We start from the raw sequence: 24,133 nt of genomic DNA on the forward strand, positions 1-24,133 counted from the left end.
TCTAATGCTCAAGAAGAAAATACGCGCCATCTTTGCAATATGCAAGATAGAGGTTGAGATACACCTAGTCATAAAGATAAGCATTCCAACATGTTTCAAATGGTAAAAGAAATACATGAAAAAGACACCAAGTTTGTATTTGTAGCTCATCTGGTTCAGTAGTTGTAGCCAAAACTGTTTTGAGATGATCGTCATATTGGATTTGGCCACAACGATGATGACCATAAAGAGTCGAAATCTTTAGAGCATGCCCTGGGTTACATCTGGGACAAATACTTTTACAATGATTAGTGCAAAAATGTCCCTAAGGCCATGGTCAATAACAGTTGACAGTTTTGTTTTGTCATAAAATATCGAAATTATAAATGTTACAAACATATCCACAAGTTTTCAGTGTCCCATCGAGATGGGCGAAAATACATTGAAAAGTATTTTGATACAAAATACAAATACTGGGTCAAAACATGTATCAAAATACAAAATATAAATACAGGCCAGAGAAATGTATTTAAGATTCAAATACGTATTTTGTATTTTGAAAATACATAAATACTTTTTATAAAAATTGATGATTAGTACTTTTATAGATTGACTGCCAAGTATTAAATTAACTGGCGAGGCGAGCGGGCGCGGTCCCGTGAATTCCCCGCGAGTGTGCTCGTTTGTGCATGCATATGTGGGCGGTGAGAGATGGATTGTGTTCATCTTTGTGAAATACCGCGTGCGGTAACCGCTGACCCAATCGGCAGCCATAGCGGTGACTGCGTATCGTGTGGAAGGCACTTAAATTGACCATACTATGGTGTTGGTCTTGAGCAGGCTGCCTAAATCTAAATGTTTACCACTGTGTGCCAGTGTGTGAGAGCTCAGGCCAGAAGTGCCTTCCACACGATAAGCGGTCAACGCTACGGCTGCCGCTTGGGTTACCGCACCGCGGTGAGACACAAACACACTTGCTCAGTGAGTAAATGCCACAAGGTATTTCACAAAGATGATGAACACAATCCATCTCTCACTGCCCATGTACGCATGCACAAACGAGCACGCGCGCAGGGATTTCACGGGACTGTGCCCGCTCGCCTCGCCGCCTCAAAACTTCGCTGCGCGGCAGAAATAGCCGCCCGCCTCCCATTGAAAATGAATTACTAGGAGGCGGTGACCGCGTATCATCTGGGAACCCACTTTACCGTTATCTTCTAAAGGAACTATGGCATGAGACTGAATGCACAGTTGCCTTTGCGCCAGTACTTCATAGAGTACAAAACCCGATCTGCCAGCCTTATAATAACTAAAACTGCACTCTGTTGAGGTGCCAACTTGCTCCTTGTGCACAAGTAGGCCATGTATGGCCTGCTTGTACGCCAGCAGAGCCGCCCATGAGGTGCGTTCACCACTGGCATCACCACTGGCGATGCCAGTGATATCACCACTGACCTCACCAGGAATGCTGGTCCCTCATTGGCTGTTAATGATGACATTGCCAGAAATGCTGGGTCCCTTATTGTGCTACATGCTTAAACACACCACAGCTACCTACCTACCAACCTACATACGCAGATGAACGCAGTACTTGCGCGCAAGTAATTCGAAATTGTAATCATAATGCACGATACATTTGAAGCAAACCAAGTCAAGTGCTATGCTGTATCACACACACACACAAACCACCAGCAAATTAGATTGAAAGAAAATGTGTCTTTACCCTACAGTTTAAACCTTTGTGAATGTTTAAAATGTGTCCATTTGAGAATAAAATTACATAAAAAGTATTTTGTATTTCAAATACAGAAAATACTAGACCTGAAAGTTACATCCAAATTACATCCATTTTTTTCCGTCCCAGCCAAATACAAATTACAAAATACAAAAAAGTATTTCAAATACGTATTTCAAATACATGTATTTCAAAATACTGCCCATCTCTACGGTGCATTGCACAGAAGGTGCGCCATTGATGGTGCGCCATTGACCGTCCCAGAACAGTCCCACACATAATTGTCTCCACCAGCCGAAGGCATGGGGAGACTATGTTTTTCGCCCCCTGTCCATCCGTCCGTGTGTGCGTCCGTCCGCCATCTGTTACCAGCTCATCTCTGGCGCCATTTGCTTGGTCTCGGCCAAACTGTGCGCACACACTCTCTGGAAGCCAATTCAGAACCTCTGCCCCACATTTTTCACATGGGCCTTTTATAGCGCCACGGCCGCCACCATGAGGCCGATTTTTGTCAAACTCATTTTTTGAAAGTACCAAAAATCACACACATCTGTAGACAGTATCTCTACAGTCATGTGATCGAGATGGATGTGTCCAATTTTCCATATTCCATCCTGATTGGCTAAGATTGGCTTTCAAAGTTTGTAGGATTGGTCCGTTTCGAACAAAATGCCTCAAATCATGAATGCAGCTTGCGCTTTCCGTGAAACTTTGCATGTACATTCCCCCTAGGTCAAGGAACAAATGCCACCATGTCATTGGCCTGTTATAGCGCCAGCATCAGGTTGACTTTTGCAAAACAAAATCATGCATGCAGTGTCCGTGAAGCGGCAGTGAATAGCCTATAGGACATTTTCACATTGGCCGATTATAACGTCACCAGAAGAGCACTGCTTCTAGTTCTACAGTAAATTCCTGTGGAAATAGGTGGATATGTCCCCCTAAACATTGGTATTCTCTGTGGCTCCAAAGGTTAGAATAAAGAGTCATGTTGGAAGTTGTGCACAGTCTGCACACGCACGCACGCACGCACGCACGCACGCACAGACAGACAGACAGATAGACACAGACAGACAGATAGACACAGAGAGAGATGGAAGTCTCTGACAAGTATAATGCTACACCCCCAGGTAAGTGTATGTGTATGTGCTGCCCCCATTTGGTTGATGATTAGCTAAGGCAACTAGAGAGAGAGAGAGAGAGAGAGGGAGACAGAGAGAGAGAGAGACAAAGAGACAGAGACAGAGACAGAGACAGAGAGAGAGAGAGAGAGAGAGAGAGAGAGAGAGAGAGAGAGAGAGAGAGAGAGAGAGAGAGAGAGAGAGAGAGAGAGAGAGAGAGAGAGAGAGATGTTTTGTTACAAGAGTGTGTCACCTAGTGGACAAAAGCCAGAGAGGAAGCAAAGGTATATGGCAGCTCTGGCCCTCCATAAAGGTGAACTTAGAAATAGGCCTACGTGTAAGGAAGGACACACATTAGAGACAGCTCCACATTAACCAGTTTCTGATCGGTCAGATGGAGACTCTACAGACCATGTCAAAGACTTAACCAGAGGAACTAGCAGAAGTAGAAGCCTCAGATCTGTATGACAGATATGGCTCTATTGGTTGCCACCACACCATTGAGTTAAAATGCATGTGAAAATATTCCAGCCTTGATTCCAGCTCATATCCCAGCATTTGGATTCAGACAAAAGACAACCAGACTAGTCTGTGCATTCAAATATGAATTTGAACTGGAAAATTGGGATCTGCACCTTGATACCAGACAGATTTGAAGCCATTCATGACCAAGTCTGGACATAACTTTTATGTCAAATCATTGATTTGGCATTGTTGTAAATATTATTTTTCTTTTCTCTCCTGCTCTGTCTATGGTCTCAGGTCTGGGTATATTAGTAGCCTATAATCTGATTTTCAGTAGGAATTGAAGTAAAGAAAGGGCAATTTTCCTTGAAATCAAATTATGTTCTTATAGGAAAGAGACAAAAAACGAAAGTTGAACTCAAGTCTCCATGGCGTGAGTAATCAAAAGAAGAAAAAAAATTTGGGGTGAACTACCAGTGATGTCATACTCATTACGTGCGTATCCCGCATCAAAAACTCATTCAAGTCGCCCAGGGACTCATTCATGTCATGGTCCTGGGGTCCCGGGGATGCGCCTCCATTGGAGTCCATGTTAAAATAATTTACCGGGTCGCGGTAAAAGAAAAACATTTTAAAATTCCACAGACACCACCATTGTTCATGGGTGAAAGCATCCTACTTTACCCTACGTTAACACAAATAAAATCCACGTAGAAAGTCTTAAACAGGCGATAGAAACGTCAATGTTTTGATTCCACCGACGTCCGACGCATGTTCTAGTAGTTTTAGTAGTTCTAAGTTCAAACATTAGCCAAATTGTAAAACAAACAAATATAAGAAATAGGCAAACATTTTGAAAATAGCCAATCTACAAGCTCACAGCGCTCGAAAACATTGTATTGAGGACTCATAAAACTTTTCTGGGACCCATTTGAATGACCACCTGTGGGTCCCGGGACCCATTACATTGAAAACCTAGTCACTAGTCATCACTGAACTACTCCTTTAAGTACAAAGGTACTATCATCAAAGTCTACCAAAGTAAAAGTAGACCTACTATTATGAATTATAAACACTGCAGGGAACAACATTTTAATCACAATATGATCTGAATTGACTAGTAGGCGTACCTTTGTCGTTAGTCAGAGTCTTGGTCAGAGTAGATGCTGAAGCTGTCAGCAGTCGCCTGGCAACCAACCAAGTGAACGAACCAACCAGTGACAGGTCACAACGTGACCATCCTCCAGGCAATGGGGTCTAAAATCCTACCTTTTTAATTTCAGTTAGTCGTTCTGCCATTGGTCGTCCTCTGAGATGGAAGACATTCTTGTCCAATCAACAGTCCCGGTGTAACGTCGTCCGGGATAGTGGGAGTTCGCGGGAAAGGAGCTACTGTACAGCAGGCATTTCCTATAGTTCATATTTTAACACAACCTACGAATGAAGAGCTTGGATCAAAGGCAGCAGCCTGAATTAGTAATTCGTCAGTATTAGTTGTATAGTGTTTTGAAGGGGAAGAAGAAACAGGATCGGTGAAGCTATTTTTTTTCCTGCCTTTTCCAAGCGTTTTTCCAATGCTAGCAGCAATGCTACACTGTTAGCTGCACCGGTGGCTATATTCAGTGAAACATAATAACATTACGTATGATTTTAACACAAAGGAGGTCATCGGGGAGAGAGAAAGAGAGAGCTAACGCTACCGCTACCGCTGCTGCTGCTGCTGCACGTCAACGGCCTTGTGGACATGAGTCTGTTCAATTTGGACCGGTTTCGTTTCGACAAGAAGACCACTCCAAGCAAACAGCAGCAGAACGGGAGCATAAGTCCAGAATCTGAGAAGGAGAACAAGCCAGGTAACAACACCACCGTGAACGGTATTACAACAACACAGAACGACTCCCTACTAGTAGGTTGTTGTGCATCCCTGAGACTGACTGACACCTCTGGTACAAGTTGTACCAGAAAGGCAGAGAGGTGGCAGAGATGCTAATGCTAACAGTTAGCATGTAAACATGTTTGCTAGTGGTGGGAAATTACGAACTCCCACAGCTGGACTCATTCCTATACTGACTGACTGGTAGGGTTTTCTGTCTAAATCAGTGTTTCTCAAACTTTTAAAATGTGTATACTGTTAAGAGTTACAGACTTGTATGGGTCAATTTAGACCTCCATAAATGAACCCACAAAGTCCCTCCTAGAATCCACTTTGAGAACCACTGGTCTAAATCAACCGCTGGTGGTGACGATTCATTCATTACTGACAGGTCTCGTTCTGTGTTGTATACATCATAACTAGAACACTGAGAACAGTGATTTGTATATTAAAGTCTTATCACGTAGAAGACACTGTGGACAAAAAGGTTTCCTGGCCTTTCTGAGTGTGTCACAACATAACATCAGAGAGGGCACATGCCTATGCATGCATGAAGACCCAATTTAAACAAGCCAGTGAGCTTTCTTGTGGTCTTTATGCTTTAGTTGACCATGTATCAGTGAACTTTAACGTCCTGTACCTTTTCCTATGCAAACTTCTAATAAAGTATTGAATCAATCAATAGACACTAGTTCTTGCCCAATCGGACATGTGCTCCGAATCATGTGCATTTTGGATTATGGGGTGTGCACAGTATATGCAGGATTGAAGGTAGGAGTCTCAGAAGTAATGTTTGAGATCCCAAATGTATCAGTGATGTCAGTCATCTCCAAATTTCGGCACTGTTTCAGCATTCGGCTGTTACCATGACAGAGACGCATGCACGGTACAGGAGGCGATATCAGTGACGTTCGTAATCTCTAAGTTTGACTAACAGAATCCATATGGCCAAGACAGCCCACATATGGGCTGCCAAGACAGCCCATATCTGTGTGGCAGGTTCTACAGAGTGATCTCCTTATATGGGCATAAAAGGGATTGTATGTATGATGTCAGATGTCATAGACATCATAGGCCTTTCACAAAACGAATATCTCCATATATATACAGTACATGCATGGATCTCCATCTCCATACATATATGGGTACCAGGGGTCTCCATACTGTATGGGTATTACTGGTCCGATATACATCACTGGCCAAATGGCCAAGACATGGCGGTCGCTTGTCGCCCTTAGGCGTCTTACTGGTATATTAGTAGGATAGATGTGTTATGTGTAGATGCACAAACTACACACACAAAGCTTAAAGCAAGTTAAGGTTGACTGTAAAAACCAGAGACCACCGTTGACTGACAGCCCCACTCATGAAACGGAAAAGTCCCCTCTGACTGTATTTGTCTATAAACTCACCAATATTACATCTCTGCCACCAGCTTGGGTGATTTTACTGTCAAACTCTGTGCTGCCATGAACTGAGTATTAAATCGCTCAGTGTCCTTCTATGTCCTTTTTTGATTTATTGATTTATTCCATTGGGGTCCTGTGTATTCACTTCATTGAAAGATTGCACACAGGCAGGGCAATTTCAAAACAAGCGCATGAAGCGCTCCCCATCCCCAAAACTTAGAAAGAATTGTGGTTGCACAGAAAGTTACTCATAACATGACAATGGTGGAAACAAAATAAAAAACAATGGCTTGACGGAGACCGAGTAATAAGCCAAAAGTGCAATGTTGGTGAGTTGCCCACTGTTCCTAACAATTGCCTCCCCTAAGCAGGCAATTCTTTACTGTTATGTGTTGTAATCAATCACCTGTATCGCATTTCTCACATTGTTTTTCTCATGTCATTTTACAGCTCGAATGAGGAGGACTGACAATACCAAGGAGGTGTTTGGGGATTTCATTGTCAATAGTGACACAGATGAGGAGGAACGTCCTGCCCCAAAGGGTAACTAAACTAGACCAGGTCAACCTGGTTGTGCCAGACCCCCTGTCTGTCATCATCATTTATGACATCATGCCTTTTGTAGGCATGTCATCATCATGTCATCATCATATATACCCTTTATATAGAAAACCCGGACAGACATTTGCTTATGTAGGCCTACCCATTTCATGGGTCTGGCAAAAACCTTTTTCATCAACGTACCAGGAGTTTTTGATTGATTGATGACTTTATTAGAAGTTTGCATAGGAAAAGGTACAGTTTAATGACGGTACAGTTCACTGGTACAAGGTCTACTAAAAGGAGATCCTAGAAAATACTTATTTCCATAGGAAACCATTGAAGTATCTCATATAACATTGAATGACAGACGGATAGAACACAGTATGCAGTAGATATATTCAGGGAAAAGGGGTAACAAAATAAAATAAAAACATACAGTAGGTAAATACAAAGAAGGGTCAGGGGAGGGGAGGGCTGGGCTATGTTTGGTTTTACCAGTTGTGAACGGCTGCTGCCTGTAAGTGGTTTTTCAGGGCGATTTTAAAGGATGCTAGTGATCCACACTCCTTTAAGGCCTTCGGTAAGGCGTTCCACATTTTTGTGGTATAGCAGAAGAACGAGTTTGACCCTTTCTTTGTTTGAGTTGACTCTGGGTTGAACGTGATCTGTGGCGCTGCCTCTGGTGTTGTAATTATGGACATCCTTAACGTTTATAAAGTATTTTGCCAGGTACATGGGTATCTATCTTAGTGGTGTAGTGTATCTTGTACACCAGGCCCATTGAAGGTTGCTGTACTCTGTCATCTACTCTGAGCCACCCCACTCTTAACTGGTGAGTAGCAGTGAGGTGAGTCTGATAGGGAAGGTTAAGCAGGACCCTAATTAGTTTGTTTTGGGCTGCGTGGAGCTTAGTTTTTAGGGCTTGTGGTGTGTCCCGATACCATACGTGGACTTCGTAGTCAAAGAGGGGCAGGTCTATTGCACCAGCTATGGTGATGAAATTGACCATTGGGGCGATCCTCTGTAGGAAACGAGTTTGTTGGTTGATTTTATTTATTACTTTAGAAGTCATCTTATCGCTGGAAAGATTAGCTTCAAGGATACATCCTAAGTAGGAGATTTTGTTTTTACGTGTTATGACCTTGTCACCCACTTTGATTGTGAAGTTAGCGACTTTTTTGAGGTTATGATTTGATCCAAAGAGGATGGATTTGTTTTTCCCAGGTGAATTGATAATTAGTTGTCGTTAAGCATTGTGCAGATCTTACTTAGTTAAGTGTCTCTTCAACCTGCAAGTGGTCCTTGCCAGAGACTAGGAGAGCCGAGTCATCCGCGGACAGGAACAGGTTGCAGTCGCAAGCAGATGCCATGTCGTTTACATATATTAGGAACAACAGAGGCCCCAGTATGCTACCTTGAGGAACACCACAGCTTACTGGGAGGGGGGGGGGGGGGACAGGATACCGTTCACCTCCACCACCTGTTCCCTCCCCACCAGGTAAGATTTCATCCAACTCACTGCTGCGCTGAGTAATCTGTTATTTCTGGTGAATACACTTGGTAATCTTTCTAGGCTATGGGATTTAAGCCCTTCCATGCCGTGTCAAGTTTGTTACTCAGTGTTGCAGTAACAAACATTTGAGTTTTGTAAGTGAAGACGGTGTGCGGGACTCCATTTGTCTGGTTCACTGTTCCGACGCACCTGTCCTTGTAGGTGTGCAAAAGTACTTCTCTTCTATTAATTAAACATTTACAAATATGTCTTTGTGACTGCTCAAGGCAAATTCATTAATGTAACAAGTGCTAATGTATAACATTTCTCATACCGTTTTACAGCTCAAGTGATGTCAGCCAAAAGCCCTAGGAAGTCTCATAGCCAAGGAGTGGTTTTTGATGAGGTCATAGATGACACAGATGAGGAAGAACGTCCTTCCTCAAAGGGTAACTACAGACTAACGTTTCCTATCACCGTACCAGGAGTAATCGGTCCCATGTCATGTATCATTATTTTTACTGGTGAAATATACTTGGCAATCCTTTCTGTTTTTATAATGTGATTTGTGCCCTCTATTCAAACAACAAATCACCCCGGCCATTATATTCATATGCATATGAAGCATTAACTAGCGGTGAAATAATAATAAACTAATTTATTGATTGTTTATTTGGTTGGTATAATGCACATTAAGGAACTCTTAAGATATTATGTAATGCAAATATATACATGATTAAGCATAAATATGCTGTATTTATCTAATCTAGTCCCAAAAGCATACAAGAAGCATGGGCACCTCAATGTTAGATTTGATGTTTTGTCCAAAATGTAAAATAATGACATATTTGAAAACATATACGGTATGTGATTTGAATATGCAGCACGGTACATTATCAGACTAAACGTACCCTTTAACTTCTTGTTTATGGCAAAAAATATTGGGTTTACAGAATTTGGAGCGATTTCACAAACTTTTTTATAGAGATTTTATACATGATATGACACATGTAAAGAAGTGGTAGGGCTATGCACGCACGCTTTTCTGTCTTCTTGACACATTGTGTACCCATGATGAATCAAAAATCCCAGTGTGCCCAAAATTTAATTGATTTTACCTATTTTCGGGGCTCAGAGTAAAAGTCTGAGTATGTCCTGTTTATTTTCGCGAAAGTATTTTCTTTCACTCAGAACAGAAAAATAACAATCGCGGGCATCAGTGCTTTTCTAACAGCTGGTAGAGAAGGCCGCGTTTTAAACGTGATTTAAAAGTTAGATTAGGAGATAAATGCCTTTTTGTGAATCTCATAACACTGCTGTCTATGAGGGAACCGGATTTCCCTGTCACGTCACGTGATAACCGTTGCATTTGGGAATTGGAATGTTTTTCTTCCGGCGCGGGTGCCTTGTACAGTTTCTTGATTGATTGAATATTTTATTGGACAAAAATTTAGAACAGTACAAGTATATTCAATACAATAAAACTATCACTGACATCACAGGTGACATCACAGTGATGTCAGATACTCGGAGCAGGGATCTCCATATAGCCTATGGGCAAGAAAGGGATCTCCATATATGGGCATAAAAGGGATTGTATGTATGATGTTAGACAAGAGAATCCATATATGGCCAAGACAGATGGCTTTTCGCCCTTAGGTGTGTTACTGGTAGTAGTTAAATGTTTGCCCTCAGCTAGTCTTTGGGTTCAGTCATTAACTCATTTACTGCCCCAATCCTCAGAACCCTGAGAAAAAGCTGTTTGTCCAGGCCGCCAACACCGAAAGTCGCCATTTTTTTAATGGCAGTAAATAAATGTTGTTCCATATTAGTGGGTTTAACAGGCTATCACTCCATTTACGTCCATTTTGTGCGACTATTACACTAGTCGTGGTGCAATAGATTTTTGTAACTCACTAGTTCCAATTAACTAGTAGCTACTAAGCTTCTTGTAGGGAATTTACGCCCTAACTTGATTAAACTCACATTCAGGTGGTGCAACCTTACGCAAGTGGCTACAAGTTTATGGTGTTTGTGCTTTACTTATGTTTGGCTGAAATGGCTTTTTACGTCCATATCGTGACCTATTTTCCCTAGTCTTTGTTACTGCTCAAAGCAATTCATCAATGTAATAAGTGCTACATTTCTCATACCGTTTTACAGCTCGAGTGACGTCTGTCAAAAGCCCTAGGAAGTCGGATATCCGAGGAGTGGTTTTTGATGATGTCATAGATGACACGGATGAGGAGGAACGTCCTGCCCCAAAGGGTAACTACAATAACATAGTCAGTAATTCTGTAGCTGCTGGATCCAGGCATTTCAAGAAGAAAAGCCTGGGCTAGCCCCCCCCTCTAACTGTGGTTCACAACATTTTATTTGTATATAAAATGTATGTAACCGTTCAGATATCTTATTTTACATCAGTATAGAGCATCGCAGTTGAAGCCCCACCCCGTCCTCACTCTGGTGTCGGAAGCGTTTTCCGCATTCATTTCTTCCATAGACATTTCATAAAGTATTTATTTAAACGTTTTTAAGCCTTGGACAAAGCCACCTCGGCTGGAGAGGGATCATGTCAATATTCACATTTTTTTGAATGCAAAGATTAATTAGAAAGCTGAAAAAAGGACAGGGTACAAGACTGTGTACATCATTATTTTTAAAATCGCGGAAACTACACTCCCAGAATGCCTTGCGAATGTTGTTGTTGTTTCCTGAAATACAGCCCTTAAATCACGCTCAGTTTAGTTGTCCAGGCCAGCAGGCCTGAAATGTAGTGATTGTCATCTCTGTGGACTCTCTTATCGTCAGCTTAACACAGTGCATCATATTTGTAAAAGAAAGTATTCGCTCACGCAGTTCTGCTGATGTGCAATAATCTGCCGGGCAGACAGGGGGCAGTAAGCTACTTCCGCGGTAACCGCAAGATATGTGAAAGAAGAAGAAGCTAGACCAATCACAGACGTCGTTTTTACGTTTAGCAGCATGGGAAATGCAGTTCTTCTCCGTGCGATCTTGATTAAAACGTGTTTTTAATAAAACTAGAGTGATTGCATACATACTCGGGGGTTCTACAGGAGCATATGGAGCCATTTTACAACCACCAGCCTAGTTGCTACGACTTTGTGGCTGATAATGAAAAATCCTATGGTAAATATGAATGGCCAGCTTGCTTCCGACACCTCACTGCGATGCTCTATTGTTCATGTGAACTGGATTATTTAGGCTTATCCATTATAATTATAAAATCGCTATGATTTATCACTCGTTTTCCACCTGCGGATCACTTCCTTATTTACTTAAGCGGACAGCAGCAGGAGTCGTGTCAATTTTTATTTAACAACTGACCATTTCTAACCATAAAACGATTTCTTAGATTGGGGTCCCAGAAATGCATACAAATCATTAAATTGAGGTGCCTTGCAATGATACGTTTGAGAATCACTGCTTTAAAGGGAAACGTCCTTATGTCTTGTTTGTATTTAGCTTAAATGTTGACGCAAAAACATTGTTTCGCATCACCGACATGCATACCTGATGCCCCTTAATGGCATGAAACGGTGAGCAGTCACGACTATCTAAATAGTCGGTGGCTGCTCACTGCTCTTAATTATTCAATTGCCTTTTAAGTAGGCAATGCCCTACTGTATTAAGTGCATCATCCGTAACATATTTCTCATTGTTTTACAGCTCGAGTGACATCTGTTAAAAACACTATGAAGTCGCAGCTCCAAAGATTTGCTCGTGAGGATGTCATTACCATTAGTACAGATGAGGATGATGAGGAAGACCGTCGTGATTCAAATGCCAAACTAACGTTAACCATCAGAGCCAAGTAAGGGTCAGCAAAAACCCTATGGTGGAGAGACATTTAAAATGGACTTAAGGCCAGTCCACACCAATGATTTGCAACGTAACAAGTTGCAACTGCAACCATTTGTTCCCAAAACTGGGCCTATCTGCAACGGGTCAATTCAGACCTCGGTGTTGCGAATCATTGTTGTATACTGGGCTTAACATTGAGTAAATGTATGCCTGCCTGCTGTTGCATTGCTTAATTTCTGCAGATATGATTGAAGATAAAATCTTATTAAGTAATTAATAATTAAATAATGTTGTAATGTCATGAGTGTTTAACCATGTCTGTATTCCACAGGGAACCTGTAAGAAAGTCATCCAATATTGACATGGCGATTGAGGGAAGGGTAAATAAACTATTGGAAATCTTCCCTCAGAAGAGCAGAGAGGAATTGTTGGAGGTATTAGTATAAAGGTTTAAGTACCATTCCCCCACAGACAATATGAGAGTGCTTCTCATGTTTGCCCATCATTTAAAAACATACAATCTTTCATTAACAAAATATAACTTCATATATAGATTGAGGTGTGGTAAAGAGGGTTCTTTGAAAAGAGAATATGTTAAACAAAGAACAATATAACATACAACTAAATATCTAATTCTGTTCCTTGAGGGGTTTGCAAACTGATCCTTGTAGGTCTAAGAGTTTCCTTGAAATGTTTGAGAGCCACTGCCTTAAAAACACATTCTTGTTATCTTGAACTATTGTGACCTTCTTGTCTTATTTCGTGCAGGTTGTGCAGAGCACGAGCACATTGGACGGGGCTATAGCCGCATGCCTCATGAGAAGTGAGTAATCCAAAGAGAAAACACTTCTATTAACACATGTAACAAAATTAAAATGGCCTGGCATAATGTGATGAATGATAATGAATGCATTCAATGAATGAAATTAGTGTATTTTACATCAAACTACCACAACAGTTCTGAAGGCTTCTATTAGTTGGAAATTCTGCTATTGAGAAAATAAAAAGGATGAATTCTGCATTCTTGCAATTCAGACTTTCTATCTCAGAATCTCGGAAAAACTCAGAATCTCGGAAAAACCTTTGCCTAGGTGCTAAAGGCAGGAACACACCAAGATATGGAAGTGGTCGGGGAGTCATCAGATCGTATCGGCTGTCATAATATGGTTTTGGTTTTCACTACACGATTGATCGCAGAGATTGGAACTATAAACTGAGGATTACGCCTCTGCCAGATGTCAACCAGTCGGTCCTTCTTCTCTTGGGTCCATGTGTTATTTTGGTGTGCATTATTCGTTTTCTGTCTCTTTCTTTGGAGCCATGCTGTTATCGTCTCCACTGTTTGTGGACCCAAGGAAAGAAGGATCGGCTGGTACTGTTCTCTCATTGGTTGGAACTGATAGCAGCCCAGTCTGCAATCGAGCCACTGCCCATATCGTTACCGTGTTCATAACATAATAATGATTGTCCCTCTGAATGAAATCCCTCTGAATTAGATTCTGAGATATAAAGTTGGAATTGCGAGAAAAAAAAAAGAAATCAACCAGAAATGGATTTCTTTATGGGTGAGAATTTACAGTTGGGTAGAAAATAATGATTCTGGTTGCGTAAGATTGTAATAAAGCTCTAATCATGTTTTGTAGCAGCTCCAGACTCGAGCAGAAAGAGAAGGCAGAGGGAGTCCAGCAGCTCCCAGGACAGTGATGTGGTACAACCTAGCAAGAAAACGAGACCAATGGTATGATTGATAACTACTTATTGTTAGTGTTAATTCATCAGCATTTAAAAAGATATCCGACAATAAATTGGTGGGTTTATCTTGTCAACCTTGGATGCTCACTCCTCAGTGTCTGGGGTTTGAAGCTGGTGAGTGGAGCAAGACAGGACCTCACTGGCTGTGAGTTGCTCAAGAAACAGTGCAAAGGCCGGCAATCTATTATGATGTATGGAACAAAATGATGAACTCCATGAATGACTGCACTGCACACATTTCTGTAGCTGAAGTGGGTTCTTGTTTGACAAATGGAGGTGTCGGTAGCTTGAATGAGCCTAGTCGGCTCCTTGGCATGATACTGTAGCTATTGTTTGGAAACTTCCTATCCGAGTGTATTGTGTATTGTACCTCTCTCGAGTGTATTGTGTATTGTACCTCTCTCCATGTCATCATATACATAAAGCTTAACCATCACCACCTAGAATATTGTTGGTCTCCTAATTGCCTCATCGATTACTGATTGATTCAGAATTCCACAACGGAGGAGAGTCAGGAAACCGACGAGGAGCAGGTAGACGGAGAACCGGGCTGGGAGGAGAAGGATGCTATGGTCAAGAAATTGCAGAAAAAGTTCCCAGGCCAGAAAAAAGAGGTGAACACACACACACACACAAACACACCCGTTGGTATGCAAACCTTTGGGGACATTGCATTGACTTGAATTCTTTCCATATCATATTTTGAGCCCTGTCGTTAACTTCGTTTGACATTAATTAAGCTTTTCCTTTGTGTTCTCTGTAGGAGCTGAAGATCATACTGAAGCAACATGACTGGATATATGAGGATGCTCTGGAGACTCTGATCATGTTCTCAGACCCAGGTTAGGACCAGTCTTCATTAGGGCTGTCACAATTGTTACATAATCGTCTAATCGCAATTATGACATAATCGCAATTATTTTGTCATAATCTTTTCCATGTTGAAACATATTTTCAAACATTTTCAAAAATAGCGTCACACTGAGCCTGTAGATCTTCTATTTTCAGCATGCAAGTCTAAAATCAGCCTTAATGATTATTTTCCAGTCGACAAAATCAACCATGGATTTAATCGACAAAAAATCGTATATTTAGTTGACAAGAGATATGACTAAACTAAATCAAAGTTGCTGTCAAAATTAACACAGGTCAGGGGACAAAAACGTAATTGGCTTTCATTGGCCTCCAATCACATGTGTGGTGGATGAACCCTATGGATTCCATTTTCACAGAAAGACAAACATTTCATTCACACAGAATTAAATGAATTCTCATTTTCTGTAAATGTGGAGTTGAATTGCACAAATTGAGTCTTCATTTTGACACATTACTTTGTCTCTGTCCCAGTAAGTTGGCAAGCCTACGACATTTTCAAACAACTACAACATTTTGATATCACATTATCAAATCAGTCAAAGAAGGTTAGGCAGGGCAGGGGCTTTAAAATGTCTACAAAACATTATGAACGACTACATAACATGTTGTGTGCCGTACTGTCATTTTAATTCCGTAGGATGAAAGCTGTGATGAAAGCACATTTAAATTATTTCTAAGTAATGTGTATTCTTCAAATTCACTGACAAGTAACTGCTGCAATTACTTTCATAACTAACAGACGATGCTGACTCAAGTTCACCCGAGTCCAAGAAGAAATCAAAGGAGAAGCACAAGTCGAGCCCAAAAAAGGCCTCGCCGAAGAGCGGCACGTCCAGTCTGTCGTCCTGGCTCACCAAACGCTCCGACTTGACGCCATCGAAATCGGCATCGAAATCACCATCCTCCTCCTTGAACTCCTCATCAACCAAGTTCTATTCCAAGACGCTGTCCAAATTCGCTAGCCCAACGTATGTAGCCAAGAAAGAGGCAGAGGAGAGGAAGAGGAAGGCCCGCCTCTCAGATCAGCGAGTGAGCTCCGCGGAGGAGGATGGCGGCTCTGAGGCCGAGGCGGTCAGCAGCGAGTTTGAGGATTCTGAAGATGACCTGAGCGATGAAGAGGAGGAGTACAGCCAGAAGTCGTCGTCATCATCAGCATTATCTCAAAAGGAACAGATAGTCAAGTTCTTTCAGGAGTCGTCGTTGGATGAGCTGTCACTCATCCACCTTTGCTCTCTTAAGAAGGCCCGGAAGATTGTGGAGCTGAGGCCCTTTGATAGCTGGGAGAAACTGGTGAGAATGAGTGTGTGTGTGTGTGTGTGTGTGTGTGTGTGTGTGTGTGTGTGTGTGTGTGTGTGTGTGTGTGTGTGTGTGTGTGTGTGTGTGTGTGTGTGTGTGTGTGTGTGTGTGTGTGTGTGTGTGTGTGTGTGTGTGTGTGTGTGTGTGTGCAATGATGGTTTAAGCGTACACGCAATGATGGTTTAAGCGTACACACGCTTAACTTGATGTCTTTGTGCTCACATCAAAGACACGTCATCATATTGGCGTCGTCCTGATCATGTGTCCAGAAAGATATTTGCACAAGCAATCAATAGACAAACGGAGTTGTTTTAGTCTGAAAGCCTTGCACCAACCATCTGGCAAATGGCTTTATGACCTGTTAAGTTGAACGTGAGTTTTATTTGCTCAAAGAGAGCAGTAGACATATGACTCTACTCTAGACTCTAAACACAAGACATTTCTTGACATGTTGGGTCAGCAGAACCTTGTATTCATTTTAACCTCCCTTTATCCATGTGGATGCCATCATAGAATCAATCTTGGAGTTTTGAAGGTGCTACCTCGATATTGAAACGATATTGATTCCAATCTAACTGATAATTACTACTTCTGTTTTGAGCATGAGCACTGTGCGTCATCAGGCATCATTTATAATTTCACTTATAGGCACAATGGTGTTGTTAGCTTGTAGATTGAAGCTGTTTAAATTATGCCAGGGTTTTCCTAGCATTATCACTATCCATTAGCCTAATTTCTTTGCTTTCTTTTTACATTTTGTTAATGAAAAAAAACGAAATAAGTTAAATTAACAAATTCAAAAACACAGCCCCCTCATGCATTAGAAGGTCAATACCGGTCACCAGGACCAGCGACATGTGTTTTCAATGAATCTTAAGTTAAAAAAAATATATATATATTTTATATAAAGCTGTTTGATTAAATATTGATCAAGCAACTTAAAAATGATCTGGTGTGCAGACTGTGCACGCAAAAGCCAGAGTAGACGTTAAAGCCTCTTTAATTGCTGACACATTATACCATAAGATATAATGTAACTGTAAAACCAACCCAAGCTCAATCTTGGTCTAAATAAACTACCCACAAAAGGTTTGGAAACTTCGGTCCATTTTATCTCCCCTTATAATACCAATTGGTATTGTTTAATGTCATTTATGTCCTTGATTAGTCACCTTTACAATGAGGTACAGAATGAGCAGCACATCTATTCTAAACGCGTGTATGCCAAAATGGCCTGCAATACTGTTCTGCTGGCATTCACTCTCGTTTTGGGGTTCCCTGGCACTGAGTGTAAAATCTATAGTGTAAAAATGTCCAATATGTGTTGTTTTGTCTTTTCCTTATTATTGTGTGAGAGTGCAATCATTTAATGCACCAAGCAACAAAGTTGAATTATAGCAGAACGGTATTGCAGGCCATTTTTCCACATTTCTTGGGGGCGCTACCCACACGTTTAGCTGTGATGCTCATTCCATGAATGCCCGATGCTTACAAGCTGAACCTCGTTGTAAAGGTGATTAATCAAGGAGAAGAATGATATAAAACAAAATACCAATTCGTATTATTAAAGGGGAGATACGATGGACCAAAGTTAATTTTCAGAACGTTTTGTGGATAGTAAGTTTACGTTGAAAAATCCACAACCTTCATGCAACCATGTTAGCATTGCTTTTAGCATGATTCCATTTCATTAGAATGGTTCGTCGTGTGATTTACCATTGGCTTGTATGGACACTGCCTTAAATCAAGATGGAAACACTGTATATCCTTTCCTTCCCCAGAAAGAGGCTTTTGAGTCTGAGTCTGGTCTGAGCGAGGATCTGCTGTATGGCTGCAGAGCTGTCCTCAAGGAGCGCACGGTGGTCGAGGGGCTCATGGCCAAATGTGAAACCATCTCCTCCAGAATGGTCAAACAGGTCACTCAGGTCATGGAGACTGGCACCAGGGGGATCAAACAACCCAGCTTACTCAATAGCCAGTGAGTCTCTCTCCACACGCACGCACGCACACACACACACACACACACACACACACACACACACACACACACACACACACACACACACACACACACAGGCCTGTCACAATTATTACATAATTGTCTAATCCAGGGGTCTTCAATGTTTTTAGGCCAAGGACCCCTTAGTTGAGAGAGAGATGAAGCAGGGACCCCCACAACCTTTTCATAGATTCCATATAGTTTCATTGTTTGACACCACAATCGTCAGTGTATTTTGGATTCATGTTAATTTGTGTTTTCAGATATTTAACCACTTTGTGAGCTTGTAGATCTGCTATTTTTGGCTTAAAGGACAACTGGTAGCTCAGTCGGTAGAGCTCTCGCCTTTGTACTGCAAGGTCATGGGTTCGATTCCGGGCACCGCCAACTCAGCGTATGAGTAGCACGGCTTGGCAAGTCGTGCGGCAAGTACTGGGAGCTGATGGTAGGTGTGGTGCTCCACCTCAGCAGTCCATCTCCCAGGGGTCTAGCGCATTGTAACGGGGACAGACTCCCGCGTGTTACCAGCTGATACCGACAATAAGCCACTCCCGACCTACTTGTTTTGTTTTTTTACAACAAGGGTTCATATTTTAGATTGTAATTAGAGAAAAGAAAAAGTCAGTGTTAAAATGTTTTAATTTGCTTCGTTCTATTGTTTTATTGCGTTTACCGTGCTAAAATGTGGGGCATGCGTACGCATGAGGGCATGCGTACAAGTGGCTAAATATGTCTTTTTAGACACAATAAGCCAGCAGTTTCTTTACTGCTATTTACAGTAACACTTCTAGCCCCCATAAGTCACATCCAACCATGAAAGGTTGCGTTGTATCTTGGGAATGGGCCACTTGTACGCATGCCCCCAACCACTGAAATAAGAATCTCTAAAACAATAGAAAGAAGTTAATGAAATTATTTTAACACTCATCTTTTATATTCTTTAATGACAATCTAAAATATGAACCCTTGTTGTAAAAAACTAAAGTTGTCCTTTAAGTTCTCAGAATATGGACGCTAGGGTTCAAATAAAAATGTAGTAACTCTGAGGACCCCCTAGGGGTCCCGGACCCCCTGTTGAAGACTTGTGGTGTAATCGCAATTGTTTGACATAATCGCAATTATTTTGTCAATTGTCTCCATGTTGAAAAAGGTTCATGTATTTTTTTAAATAGTGGAAATAGCAGATCTACAAGCTCACAGCATGTCACATTGCGACGTGCTGTGAACTTGTAGATTGGCCATTTCCAATATCAATGTTCTTTTTTAAGTATAAAGTTGTCAAATATGTCAGTCATTTCTTAGTACAGTATATTTAGGTTATGAGTCATATCTGCCATGTGCAATTTCAAAGCCTACAAACAAGCCAAACAGAAATGTAATTGTCAACCAAATGTAAAATGTCATAATTGTGACAGCCCTACACACACACACCATTTTGACAGAAGTAAACGTTACCTGCTGCGAAGTAATTTTGATGTCACTTTCGTCATGTGATGCGTCGTCACCAGCCTACGTAAAAAAGAGTGTTTAGTTAGTTAGTTTAATTTATTTGTCCACAAGTGGCGATTTGTCTTGTTTCACTGGAGTAGAATGTGCTGGGACTTGTTGCGTCAATTTTTCCTGTCCTTCTCACAGCATATTAACAGATGGGACTCAAATGAAATAATACAATTTCAAAATGTCTGGGTTCAAATAGCTTGTCATGGGAAATCACCATTCTTTTTCAGTATTTCTATTCATCAAGGATCCTAGATATGTAAACAGCTGTTCCATATACAGTAAGTTGTGGTAATGAACGCCATGTGCTGTTTGCCTACTGTCTAATAACACTTTACAGGTTAAAAGGGTGTGCACACATGACAAGCAGCAAAATAGGTATGATGAATCGGCTTGTCTGGACCAGTTGTCAAGTGTGTGCGAGCACCCTAAGGTGCTGTTGCTAAGACCTGTCATTGTTGTCTGATCGTTCACACCTGATTGTCTTGTCAGATTGCAGCTGAAGCCCTATCAGATCATTGGTCTGAAATGGCTGCTCTTACTGAACCAACACAAACTGAGTGGCATACTGGCTGATGAGATGGTAAGACATCTCTCACACACACACACACACACACACACACACACACACACACACACACACACACACACACACACACACACACACACACACACACACACACAGGCAAATATGTTTGTGTATGGACACAGCTGCTCAGGGCTCTGTACTGACACAAATGCTCTCTTGCTCTGTGTCTAACAGTTTGACAACCTAAGCACTTGTAATCTTCAATCACACCTACATGTCAACATAGTGTGATAACCCTAAGCATTGTAATCTTCAATCACACCTGCATGTCAACATAGAGATTTGTTTATTTTATTCAAGAGGTGGGGAGGTTTGGCGTGACTATGCGTAAGTGAGAAGGTGTGGGCGGTGTATCAAAGCAGAGTACAGGGAAGATGGGCAGAGAATCAGAGAAACCGTATTTCATCATAGGCTTGGCAAAGGGGAGAGGGCAGTGTTTTGATTTGGGTTCTATGGTTAAACTAGATAGTTTGATCATTCTGTGATATCAGATGGAAGGTCTTGTTTTTCTTTCTTTGTTTTTCACCGTGTATACTGGAGGTGTTTGATGTGAAGGGCATGTGTTTCACTTCTTTGTACATTGACAGTCTTTTATGCATTTCCCGCCACCTTCTTTCTCTTCGACCACCTCGCTATTTCTTTCTCTTCCTCTACTGTCAGGGTTTGGGAAAGACTATCCAGGCCATAGCGTTCCTAGCCCAGCTCTACCAAAACGGAATAGAAGGTCCTCACCTCATCGTTGTACCTTCCTCTACACTTGGTAATAAACACTTTTAAAACGGCACAATTCACATTTCTGTCAACATGTGATGAAATTCTTCACCGTCTTGGTTCATGATACAGTAGTTTAATGATATTTGCCTGTGTAAAGCCCTTTGCACACAGGACAGTTGCGTTTTTTTTGTTTTTTTTTTTCGTTTGCTGCATGAATAAAACGCATTGGATTTGGTGTGCAAGGCTGTGCGGAATCGGCGCTGCGGATCCCAAAAGGAGTCATAAAAGGAGTGATGAGTTTTTTACCGCATGCGACAAGACGCACAAATCGAACTGGGTTCGATTGAGAAAAAAACGCACGGCCGCAGCCACTCGTCGCACGGCTAATTCGGATCCGGTGTGCATGAGGTCGTAGAGAATCATTGTTTTCTTTTAAAAAAAAATGAAATTGTCCGTTTTATGTCCGGATAAAAGCGGCTGTGTGCAAAGGGCTTTATTCACAACCTCAAAATGTAATAAAATAGATTTTAGGCAGAACGGCTACAATATGTGCCATTTCAGTATCCAACTGTAATTGCATCTGATGTAGCAACATATACCATATCTGCCTTTTTCAATATATTTTCATACAAATATTTTCCACTTGCTAAAACAACATTTTACTGTTAGGCTGAAATCTTGTATCTTTAATGCCCTATTTTATACCGTATTGTGTGCCCATGTCAATTTCAAAAGTAGCAGAAATAACATGTTGCATCTGCAATTTTTTCACTGCTATTCTTTGAAAATATTTGCTTATGACATGCCCAAAATAGACATGCCATGTTGAAAGTGGCCAAGTCTTATATTTAACCAATGAAATGTATTAACAAGAGTTTGTGACTAAATAACTACATTGATCCATTGGAGCACACATTCTTTTTCCATTTTCTAAAAAGTAAAGGGTTTTATGCCTGACAGCAATGTTTTTTTCTGTACCTCGTTTGATTCCCTCTTTCTTGCAGATAACTGGGTCCGGGAGTTTAAGCTATGGTGTCCAAGCCTTGAAGTTCTGATCTATTATGGTAAAATGCTTATTTGACCCGATTTCTGGATAAGAAAAACAATTATTTGTGCTTGCACAATAGTAATAGTATTTCTGTTTAAAATATATTAAAACTTTTGCCTGTAACAACAACATGCCCTATAGTAGGACACCATGTTAAAAGTGGATAACTGCAAGAGGGAACAGGCACCACTAACATTGGTTGTTACTGTATAGTGTGATAGTTGTGATTTATATAAATGGGAAGGTAGGACTCACACAAATATTGAATGCTCCAAACTCAGCTGTATTCCTGTACCCAATAAAGTTGGTTTTGGAATGTTCCATTAATTGTGTTAGTCCTGTGTTCCTATGTCTTTATTTGTTATTTATCTGCACCTTTTAAAATGGTTTTGATGTGCATGCGTTTGTGGTCAATATTGTGATTAAATCACAGTTTGGGGTTGACCAAATTTTGCAAAATGAAAATTATTGATACAACCCAATTAAAGATCCCTTTTAGTAACAATTTCATTACAAGAAAAGAAACTAAAGAAGTACTCTAATTCCCTTCATAAATGGGCCTCCATGGAGGTTGAACTTAGTTAACCTTAAATGTTGGCACTTTGCCATTGTTTTATTTTTTTCACCATGTGATAAAAATGTACAGTCAGTTCTAGTTATCCTAGCCAAAGGCAAAGAGTGAAAACTACAATAAAACGGTAATGCTTTTATAGGATTTATGATGACTTTTTGAGCGTTTGTCAAAGTTTGTTGAATTAATTTAAACACCTAATCTAAGTTGACATTTGTTTGTACGTACATACAGGAAATCAGGAGGACCGTCGATACATCAGGCGTGATATCCTCGATGGAGCCGTGGATTTCAATGTTATTGTGTCCACGTGAGTATAGAACTGCCGCATTATATTGGGTCATGTGATTAATGTTTCTGTTTTTATGTCATTGTGTTATTGTAACCAATAATTGTCCCAGTCAATTACCCTGCCTTCAATGTATGCTCGTTAACATCTGTTTTTATGCAGTCCTATAGATTAGACTGCATAAAAGAAATGCAGACTATAGAGACAAATCCTAGTAAATTTAAAGAGGAAAATGGTAAAACCCTATATGCTATAATAATGATCATCTGGTCCCCACTGCCAGGAGTTATTTTTGGTTACTAAATATATACAGTGTATTTCATTTGTAGCATTGTGTGCTTTTTTTTTTAAATACTTTTTATTGCAATAATTTCAATTTTACATTTCATATTTCACATTTTATATCCATAGTTTTTTACATAACACGTGCATAAAAAAACCCACCACCTACTTAACAACACAATAGGAATACATAAAATAAAATAAAAATAAAATAAAGAGGCTTTTTCGTTTGACGTCCGTGCCTAAAACACCCTTGGTCTGAACAAAAACACAAAACAAAATGGATCGAAACAAAAAGAAGAGGGGTTATGTCGGCATGCCATCCTTACTTAAAAGATACGCGGCCCACCTCTTTTCAAAAACGTTTTCCTTGCCATTAATTCTATATGTCACCCTCTCCATAGAGTACATGTCCTCAACTTTGTCCAACCATTTATCCACCCTGGGAGGTTCCAAACTTTTCCAACCCCTTGATATTTGTTTGAGTGCTGTAATTCTCAAAATCCAGAAGAGATATAAATCTCCGCTCTGCAGTATATTGTGGTTTTTTAAAACTCTCCCAAATATTTGTTCTATTATTTGTGTCACTCTTGACCAGAAAGTTTGTATTTTGGGACATGTGAAAAAAATATGGGTGTGATCCGCATAGCTCTCCCCACTTTCCCTCCAGCAACCGGAGTTTGAGTGGTATTAGATATTGCCAGAGGTGTTTGGAAGTACCTTATATTGATTTTCCAGACATATTCCTGCCAAAAAGGTGATCTTAAGAAGTTAAAAA

At 40.8% G+C, this 24,133-nt stretch overlaps 1 protein-coding gene across 1 annotated transcript in view; it reads left to right on the top strand.

The window, feature by feature from the left end:
* Positions 1 to 4,823: 4,823 nt before the first annotated feature.
* The window catches only part of smarcad1a (SNF2 related chromatin remodeling ATPase with DExD box 1a), a 31,893-nt gene continuing 12,583 nt past the window's right edge, over positions 4,824 to 24,133 (top strand). The window contains exons 1-16 of the mRNA XM_080738303.1: positions 4,824 to 5,153; positions 7,033 to 7,125; positions 8,962 to 9,066; positions 10,781 to 10,885; positions 12,308 to 12,452; positions 12,774 to 12,876; positions 13,211 to 13,265; positions 14,086 to 14,180; positions 14,686 to 14,808; positions 14,958 to 15,036; positions 15,810 to 16,360; positions 18,148 to 18,344; positions 20,355 to 20,445; positions 21,112 to 21,211; positions 22,170 to 22,229; positions 23,019 to 23,094. Of these exons, the coding sequence (XP_080594429.1) occupies positions 5,045 to 5,153; positions 7,033 to 7,125; positions 8,962 to 9,066; positions 10,781 to 10,885; positions 12,308 to 12,452; positions 12,774 to 12,876; positions 13,211 to 13,265; positions 14,086 to 14,180; positions 14,686 to 14,808; positions 14,958 to 15,036; positions 15,810 to 16,360; positions 18,148 to 18,344; positions 20,355 to 20,445; positions 21,112 to 21,211; positions 22,170 to 22,229; positions 23,019 to 23,094 (2,087 nt within the window). The 5' untranslated portion in view covers positions 4,824 to 5,044. The remainder of the gene's footprint in view (positions 5,154 to 7,032; positions 7,126 to 8,961; positions 9,067 to 10,780; positions 10,886 to 12,307; positions 12,453 to 12,773; positions 12,877 to 13,210; positions 13,266 to 14,085; positions 14,181 to 14,685; positions 14,809 to 14,957; positions 15,037 to 15,809; positions 16,361 to 18,147; positions 18,345 to 20,354; positions 20,446 to 21,111; positions 21,212 to 22,169; positions 22,230 to 23,018; positions 23,095 to 24,133) is intronic.

The sequence above is a fragment of the Nannobrachium achirus genome (genome assembly GCF_963921795.1).
Source record: "Nannobrachium achirus genome assembly, chromosome: 12".
Taxonomy (NCBI): Eukaryota; Metazoa; Chordata; class Actinopteri; order Myctophiformes; family Myctophidae; genus Nannobrachium; species Nannobrachium achirus.